This window comes from Arachis hypogaea, chromosome 20 (genome assembly GCF_003086295.3).
Source record: "Arachis hypogaea cultivar Tifrunner chromosome 20, arahy.Tifrunner.gnm2.J5K5, whole genome shotgun sequence".
Lineage (NCBI taxonomy): Eukaryota > Viridiplantae > Streptophyta > Magnoliopsida > Fabales > Fabaceae > Arachis > Arachis hypogaea.
In genome coordinates, this window is record NC_092055.1 from 141942372 (window position 1) to 141951486 (window position 9115).

Genomic DNA, 9115 nt, shown 5'->3' on the forward strand with positions numbered 1-9115 from the left:
TTACCAGGACTTGTCGGGTTGGCTGTATAACCGACAGATGAGACTCATCAGCCATAGGACATGCATACATCATATGCATTTGTTTGCTTTGTTTGGGTGTGCATTGTTTTAGTTTGCTTAACTGTTAAATTCTGCTTATCTGCTACTTGTTCTACTTGCTGTAAATGCTTCTCTACTTGTGTTTTCCTTGTCTGTAATGTTTGTCTATGTAATTAAGAGGCCCCTTGTCTGGCAAAGGAATGACGAGGGTTGTTCCACCAGTGATTCAGAGGATTAGAAGTGACAGAAAGTAGAATGTTAAGTTAAAATTAGATTCAGAACTAGAATATCTTAGATAACTTACCTAACTTCCGGTTTAGTTGAATTCTTAAGCTGAAATCTGAGTGTCGAAGTTCTAGGAATGCCTCTGGCTTTCCCGAGACCTTTTATATTAACTATGCGGGCACCTTTACCATACTGAGAACCTCCGGTTCTCATTCCATATTATGTTGTTGTTTTTCAGATGCAGGTTGAAAGGTATCTCATTAGGCGTCTGGTCACCTGAAGCGAAGTGGTTACTGTGTCATTTTGTTGTGCAGTGATGTATATACACGTACTTAGCTTTCTCTCCACATAACTTATTCTTTTTGATCCTCTTAGAGGTTTATGGAGAGGCAGGATTTTGTTTATGTACATCCTGGGTTTTGGATATGTATATATATGTAAATATTTCTCTGGCCAGCCTTGACTTCGCAGACTGAGTTAGGAGCTTGATATTTGGTACCTGTGGCTTTCTATTCCTACTTTTATTATCTTACATTTTTCAGTTATAGTTTTCCTCACACGCAAGTTGTTCCGTTTTCGGAGCGTGGCGCTTTTCATTTTGCGATTTTGTTTTACCCATTTTTCAAGGCTCCTAGTCTATTATATTCTTTCTACACTACAAGAATAATTAGTTTTAGCGACAAACTTTTAGCGGCAATAATACAATGGCCACTATTTTTTGTATTTAAGTTATGTTTTTGTGGCTATTATATATTTGCCATTAATATTATATACTATAATGACAATTATTATTATTGCCACTAAAAATATAATAAAACTATCTTTAATAAAAAAATTTTAGTAGCCATAATACTATGGCTGGTATTATTTTTATTAACATATAAAAAAATTACTTTTAGTAAAAAGTTTTTAATGGCCATTGTATTATGGCTAGTATTAGTTTTATTAAAATCTTTTTTTATAACAATTAGAGAGAGAAGAACAAAATTCACGGACACCCCCTTTCTCTTAGCAACCTAACCATAAACGCAATCAACCATCACCATCCCTCATCGCCAAACTCTTCTCCTCTAGTAGAGGATGCTGTCGCCACCGATGGAGACAGATCGTGAGTGTCATCACACTCTTCTCATCGCCGAACTCTTCTTAGCTCTCATCGTTCCTCTTCTCTCTCTCTCTCTCTGCGAAACAATGAAGAAGGTGAGGAATCGCCGAAGGTATATTCGCCAAGAACACCGACACCGGAGACAGCATTGACATTAAGGTCATGGCTAAATCCACCATTCTCAAGCATAGAATGGTTGAACAGGTCAACCTTACGCTTTAGTCTTCTTTGTTTACTTATCTTCTCAATTATTGTTAATTGTTCCTTTGATTCCTTTTGTTTTAAGTCACACACTCACGCTTGTTTTTCATTTAGGTTGAATTTATATCAGCCACAAATACAAGGTCAATAATACACTAATACGCATTCCTTCCATTATTTGTTTACATTGTGATTTTTTCTTTTATAATTTGTGGAAAATTGAGAATATGCACGTAATGTGTTTGAGAAAATGCCAGCTGGAGCTTCAACCGTTTTTGATGATTTTATGTTGCAGGAAGATGTGAAACTCATGGTGGGAACAGGCCTTGATGCTTATAGGTTATCCATTTCTTGGTCAAGATTGATTCCAAGTATATAATACTCCTAACTCAAACTTGTGTTTGTAATGAGAAACGTTGAAATTTAATTTATGTTCTGTATTAGTTTCTATAGTAAAGCCTTGTATAATACTCCTAAAATCATGTATGTTAATGAACCCTTATACACACTGTTGTTTGAACTAATCAGTGAAACTCTTGTGCTTGAGACACAATTGCTTATTTTACAACTGTAGAAAGAACTGAGAAATATGAATCTAACAATCACTTGAATGCGAATGCAGAAGAGACTTCATAAATTATGCAGAAGTGTGTTTCAGAGAGTTCGGTGACAGAGTCTTATATTGGAATACTATGAACGAGCCGAACGTGTTCACCATAGGTGGTTATGATCAAGAAACAACCCCACCTATACGATATTCGCCCCCATTTTGCCAGAAATATAATAGCAGTAGGGGTGACTCCACAACTGAGCCTTAGTTCGCAGTTCATCATATTTTGCTATCACATTCTTCAGTAGTGAGATTGTATAGAAGAAAGTTTACTAAATTGTTCTTTTTTTCTTTCTTAGTAATGTTAAATAACTGAACTTGATTCTCATTTGATTGTGGTAAGTTGCTTCATTTCTTTTTCTTTTTTCACTTGTTATTTCAAAAGTTTTTGAATTCTTTCTGTGGCTTCTTCAATGGTGTTCTACTGTTACCCTTGTTCTTTTTATCGGCCCAGAGTTCTGTTCCCAACTGATTTTAATGCATATGTTTAGTTTCTCTTTATTTTAATCTTCCTGTTCCATCTTCCATGACAATTAGTGATTTAGTGGATTTTACTCGACTATAACTTGGCGATGAATGACTGGCTTTTCTGCAGTTGAGTCCTTACAAGATGCCTTGAAGCAATTATATCTGATTGATGCTATTGATGAAAATGGTGCAATTACAAGTATTGGACAGAAAATGGCTGGTAGTTATTTCTCCTTTTCTTTTTTGGTTTAATTTTAAATTAGTCTGGAGAAATCATGCATTTCACTATCATTATCTTCATCATGAGATGTCATTCTGAATGAGTATTTCAACAAGTTCCTTGTGCACTATTTTCTTTCTAACTTTATTAATTTTAATTTTATTTTTTTGTTCTAAAATTCTATGCAGAGCTTCCATTAGAACCTTCCTTATCACGAACCTTGATGGAGGCAAATGATTATGGTTGCATACCTAAGGCTTTGACTGTTGCTGCCATGTTATCAGCTGAAACTACATTGCTACCAGGGTGGAGGTTCTCTCTCTCTCTCTCTCTCTCTCTCTCTCTCTCTCTCTCTCTCTCTCTCTCTCTCTCTCTCTCTCATATATTATTTCAACAACAAGGGTGAATGCGAATCATTATAATGCATTGTGCCATTGGTAAAGTAGTGTGACAAATGGCTTGTTTTGTTAGGTCAACAGACACAAAGGAATTCATCACTTCAAGATGTGACAAGGGTGGAATACTTGCATGTATATATTGGTGCTGTGCTTGATTCCATAAGGTAATGCAGTTGCTAGTTTTTTGTGGTTTGAAAAAAAAAATGAGAGCTTATTTTTCTTGAGTTACTACTCTATTTAGCTTATTTAAAAAGTAAAGATAGACCTTATGAAATTTTGGTTACATAACATGTGAAAACTGATTTTTGGCTAACAAGTTACCTTAAAGTAGCCGATTCAGTTGGAACCAGAATAGTTTGATTCTAGAAGGCTCATAGTGCTAATGAATTAGACCCTCGTAAAAGGAAAACACAATTGCTTTATGTGTGTATATTTTTCTCATTTGATCCTAAATTTTTCTTTTCAGAGATTGATCAAACATAAAGGGATACTTTGCATGGTCTTTCATGGATATATTTGAATTTTTGGATTTTGGTTTAAGTGTTTGAAATGCTTTTTGCAGAGCTTCATTAAGATTATGTTTGCATATATCCTGAAGACATATCTCTTGGCTTAGTTTTACAGGTACTTACTAGATTAATTGTGGTCATAAAATAATTTTTAATATATATGAATTGATGTTTATAAATTTATTTTTTTTAAAAGAGTAATGGTGTTGTGCGAAAGTTTCATGAGTAATGATCTTCTGAGTAGGTTTACAATTGAAGGCTTGAACATTCACATTAATTAGACTGCAGCAGCCTTTAATGATTGATTCATTCATTCAAATTGTAAATGGAAGGTTTCAGAATGAACTTGGTAATCTCATGGTCCCTCAATTCAATAAATATTTTTAATTGTTATTGACAAGTTCTTCCCACTGTGTTACAAATGTTAACCATTTATAAGCATTACTCTCTTTTTTATTGTCAATACTAATGTCTAACTATTTAATTCTTATTAAAATTTGTATCAAAGTCAAACCAGGTACACATGAGCACTCTCTTTTCTATTCAAAGTTTCACCCACCTAAAGAAAGTTTTAGAAGATGACTCGTCAAGTGGCAATTCATCGCTAATCAGCAGCAATTCTGACTTAGGTTCTTGCAGGATTGATATAGTTATAGCCTTGTAGTATTTCTTGTTTAGATTTGTAATATAATATATTACTTTTCAAGGAAATTTTGTGTATCAATATTTTGAGATTAATGAAATATCTCATTTTGTAGTAATTAATTTCAGTAGATTTATATTATGTATAACAATAAAATTTGTTGGCAAAAATAATTGAGATTCTTAAAAAAAGATAGTTCGTTGCTTCTAAGAAAATAAGTATAATATAACTAAAAAAGTTTTAAGATTTTAGTGGCAATAGTAATGGCCAATAAAAGTGAATAACATTACATTTTTAGTGGCTATATAAATTGCCGATAAAATGGGTTTTGGCGGCAATACTAATAGCCGCTAAAAATGAATAACATTGCAATTTTAGAATAACTTTTGGTGGCAATATAAATTGCCAAGAAAATGGCCGCTAAAAATTATATACTTTTTGCGGCCATTAAAAAAGTCTTTACCGGCAAATTTTATAATTGCCGCTAAAACCTTTTAGCGGCAAAGCATAAGACGGCTAATGTCTAATTGCCGGTAAATGTATTAGCGGCTATTTTTATTGCCGCTAAAAGCAAAATAAATGGCCGCTAAAAGTGATTTTTCTCGTAGTACCATTATAAGTATGTATTTTAATTTTTAGAAGTCGTAAAACCTCGCCACCTCTATTTTACGACTTAAGCGTAAAGTTTTGGGTGGTAGGGTGTTACAATCTACATGTTAGCTAAACTTTTATTAGAAATTGAAAAAAAAATAGTTGACATGTCTCTAACCACATATATTAAATTTATCAATTAAAAAATTATAAAATATATAAAATTTAAAATTTTAGTATATTTATTTATTATGTATTTATTCAAATAAAAAAATAAGATTTTTATTAAAAATAACTTTAATATATATAGTTAATACACATATTAACTAAATCTAAAAAATAAATATTAAAGGTCTGTTTGAATAAGTTAATCAGTGACTTTTTTTTTTAATTTTTAATTTATGAAAAAAAAAAGTATAATATTAATATCTGATGCAATTTTTAAAATTAAATTGTAACTTTTTAAGAAATTATTTAAGTGTTTGTGTAAAAATAAAAAAAATAACTTCTCTTACAATAAAAAATTTTTTATCATATTTTTTTTAAATACGTACATTTAAAACTAAAAATGAAACATAAAATAATTTATTTAAAATTTTTTTAATATAAATATTTATTATTTATTTTTTTTTAATTAATTAAACTATTTATTCAGGACCTAAATCTCTTCATAGGAAGTTTCAGTTGATAGAATTAATATCTTGCGAGAAAGTTAACCTTACCAAAGTCATACGATAAGAACGAGGTTAGCTTAGAAATTCAAAACATACGAATTCCTATATATATCACGCTATCTCTTAATTCGATAAAAAAATTATTGTTAGTCAATAATTTTTTTTTTTTACTATTTGCATCAAATTTAATTATTTTCTGAATTTTTTATTATTGGTTTTATTATTTTTATAAATATAAATATTAAATTCGTATAATAAATTCCTCTAGAAAGAATAATTATTATAACCATAGGTTATTATTCCATCCTTATCCATTGTTAATAAATGCAATTAAATTTTTTTGTTCTTTATTGAAACAATACATATTAAATTCGTATTAAATTATCTACCACTAAAATGCGCATTGCATTGTATTTGGTCAAAGATGAATGACCATATTTTAAATTGGTCTTGTAAATATAAGTGTCATTAATACATTTCTAGAAGAAAATTTTCAACCCAAAGAAGAAGAGTTTCTAACATTTTTCCAAGCATTAAATATAATACGTACATACTCCATGTATATACTCCAAAATTTTCTCTCCATTTCAAAATATTTCGCCCAAAACAAAAATTATCAATAATTAAAAAATTAATAACATTCTTTTCCTCTATATTACATTATTATTGGAGTAAATTTGGACAAATTAAACAACATAATATTATCTAAATATTATAAATAGAACACATATTTCAAATTTTTGAAAATGCAAATGAGACAGATATTATAAAATTCAAGAAGTAACACATGAAAATAATTTTATATATGTCAAATTAAAATGCTATTAATATTTTGAGAAAATGACAAATAGGTCTTAAACCTTTTGTCTTGCGGATATTTTTGTCCCTAACCATTGAAAAATACTTTTAAATTTCTTACCTTCACAAAACTTGGACGGATCAGTCCTTGACGGAGATATTTGGACGGATCAGTCCTTGACAGAGGCATTTGGACGGAGGGACTGATCCGTCCAAGTTTTGTGAAGGTCAGGTACTTGAAAGTATTTTTCAATGGTCAGAGACAAAAATGTTCGTAGGACAAAAGGTCAAGGACCTATTTATCTTTTTCTCTAATATTTTTGTAATCATGTGCATAGCAATATATATAAGGGTTTAGCTAAAGACGTATGATCAAAGTTTTTTGTGGTTATCTATCAATTGAAAAAGTTTTATAAAAAATTATAAAATTTAAATTGTTAATATAATTATTATACTTTTATTTAAGTAATAATAATTAAAAATTAAATGACCACTTATAATAATTTTAAAAATTTAATTAACTTGTATTTTAAGAATATATATTAACATTATAAATTAAATTTTTATTAAAAATATAAAAAATAATTTTTTAATATATTTATTTTGTATTATTAAAAATATTTAAAAAATTTTATTAATAATAATCTTATTATGTGTATTTATAACATAAACTAACTAAATCTGAATTTTAACATGTACTCATAAATCATAAGACGTATGTTGACTATATTCTGGAAGCTAACAAATACAACAAAAAAAACAAAGTTGATGACTATATATTTTCCTTTTCTTTTGGAGACATACACTATTACAGATGGTAAATAAATGCATTTTCGGTGAATTATTTGTATCTTTGCTATTAATTGCATTTTGTTTTTTTCAATTGCATTGACTCATCACAAAAGGATACCTATCACATGCATGTTTTTCAGATAAGAAATGTCAGGGAGGATTTAGTTAATATTTTGAATAATGTCTTATTTTTAGATTATTAAAAAATTTAAAATTTAATTTTTTATATTTAAAATTAATCAAATATTAACTAAAAATAATAAATTTTATTCTAACATAAAAATATTTTCAATACATATTTTTAATTTCATTTTATTTTGGGTCTCATACAATACTACATAAGTATTTGTGAGATCATATATCATTAAAAATTAATTTAAAACTCAATATAAAATCCGTCACTCCAATACTTAGTTTCATCTCAATTTAGCAATCTTATATAACAAAATTACAATTATATATATATATATATATAATAATATTTTACTTATTTTTTTTTTTAAAATGATAGATATTTTCTCATTGATATCAATATCGTTTTAAAAATGATATCGAATATAAGTTTTGATTTTAAATCAGTTCAGTTACTTCAAAAGTCAAAACTAATACTCAAGAAGTGTTCCATTGAAGTTAGTCTAACGTATCTATTTTTAATTTTCAACCTATAGGGCTTGTTTGGGTGATTTTTTAAGAAAAGATCTTTTTTTTGTTATCTTTTTTTAAAAAATCTTATAGAGAAGTAAAAGTAATTTTATGTTTGTATATCTCATGTAAAAAGGTCTTTTTATCTATCAATTATATTTGGGTATAACAATATAAAAGTACTTTTTTATTCATTTATTACATGAAAACCATCTTTTTTTTTAAGGAAAAAAGATCTTTTAAAAAAAGATGTAAGGGCTTGTTTGGGTGAGCTTCTAAGAAAAGATTTTTTTTCGAGTTATCTTTTTTTAAAAGATCTTATAAAGAAGTAAAAGTAATTTTATGTTTGGATATCTCATGTAAAAAGGTCTTTTTATCTATCAATTATGTTTGGGTATAACAATATAAAAGTACTTTTTTGTTCATTTATTACATGAAAACCATCTTTTTTTAAGGAAAAAAGATCTTTTAAAAAAAGATGTAAATTACAGTTTTTCAAAAAAGATCTTTTTTTTATTTTACTAGTGCTTTTACTTTTACTATTAAAAATTTGCCAAACACGTTAAAAATAAAAAAAAGATATTTTTTCATTAAAAAAAGATATTTTTTAACAAAATAATGGCGCCCAAACATGCACATAATCAATGAGTAATTGTTTTTCAACTTGGTTCTCGAATTTTGTTTTAATCAAATTTGTTTTTAAAGATTTTAAATTAATTGTGTAAATTTTTTTGTCACTTTTTTATTGATGGTTTCAAAATTTGTTAATATAACACGTTAAATAATACTACAACACATTTTTAGAGTCTCAACTAACATAATAAATTTATAAAATTAGATCAAATCAAAATTTAATTAAGTGGGAGAACTTAAGATATTGATTTGATATAATTTTTTAAATTAATCGTGTTAATAGTCAATTAAAATTACTAAGTATGTAATGTGATGTTACCTAACTTATCACATCAATAAACTTTAACACTGTTAATAATAAAAATAACAAAAAAATTAACCTGACTAATTTAAAATCTTTAAAAAATAAATTTGATTAAAAAAATTTTCGATAGACCAATTTAAAAAATAAATGATATTTCAATAATTAAATTGACCATTTACTCCACAATTAATGCTATACACTTTGCGTATAATCTTATATAAATATAATACATTGAACAAATAACAAATTAAAGAGCAAACACA

General features: G+C 27.8%; 1 protein-coding gene across 20 annotated transcripts; it reads left to right on the forward strand.

The window, feature by feature from the left end:
* The first annotated feature begins 1187 nt into the window (after positions 1 to 1187).
* LOC112784322 (probable pre-mRNA-splicing factor ATP-dependent RNA helicase DEAH4) lies at positions 1188 to 4536 on the forward strand. 20 transcript variants are annotated; one of them, XR_011878642.1, is made up of 10 exons: positions 1224 to 1573; positions 1685 to 1713; positions 1866 to 1941; positions 2193 to 2365; positions 2776 to 2868; positions 3057 to 3180; positions 3340 to 3430; positions 3829 to 3890; positions 4020 to 4124; positions 4284 to 4536. XR_011878642.1 is itself a non-coding variant. In XM_072229841.1 (8 exons), exons 4-7 carry the CDS (start codon positions 2263 to 2265, stop codon positions 3419 to 3421), a joined length of 402 nt encoding a protein of 133 aa, XP_072085942.1. In that variant the 5' UTR covers positions 1224 to 1573; positions 1685 to 1713; positions 1866 to 1941; positions 2193 to 2262; the 3' UTR covers positions 3422 to 3430; positions 3829 to 4536. The 20 variants fall into 20 exon arrangements, 7 of the variants coding, with proteins under 7 accessions (XP_029152221.1, XP_072085943.1, XP_072085946.1 ...); XR_011878643.1 differs by having other exon boundaries at positions 2193 to 2359; XR_011878649.1 differs by lacking the exon at positions 1685 to 1713 and having other exon boundaries at positions 1209 to 1573; positions 2193 to 2518.
* The last annotated feature ends 4579 nt before the right edge of the window (positions 4537 to 9115 follow it).

What these genes read in the sequence shown, in the direction of transcription:
- LOC112784322 (XM_029296388.2), top strand. Translation starts at nt 1,532, where the DNA reads ATGGCTAAATCCACCATTCTCAAGCATAGAATGGTTGAACAG. An exon ending in AGCATAGAATGGTTGAACAG is followed by an intron (nt 1,574 to 1,865) that starts GTCAACCTTACG and finishes TTTATGTTGCAG; the next exon opens with GAAGATGTGAAACTCATGGT. An exon ending in ACATTGCTACCAGGGTGGAG is followed by an intron (nt 3,181 to 3,339) that starts GTTCTCTCTCTC and finishes TTGTTTTGTTAG; the next exon opens with GTCAACAGACACAAAGGAAT.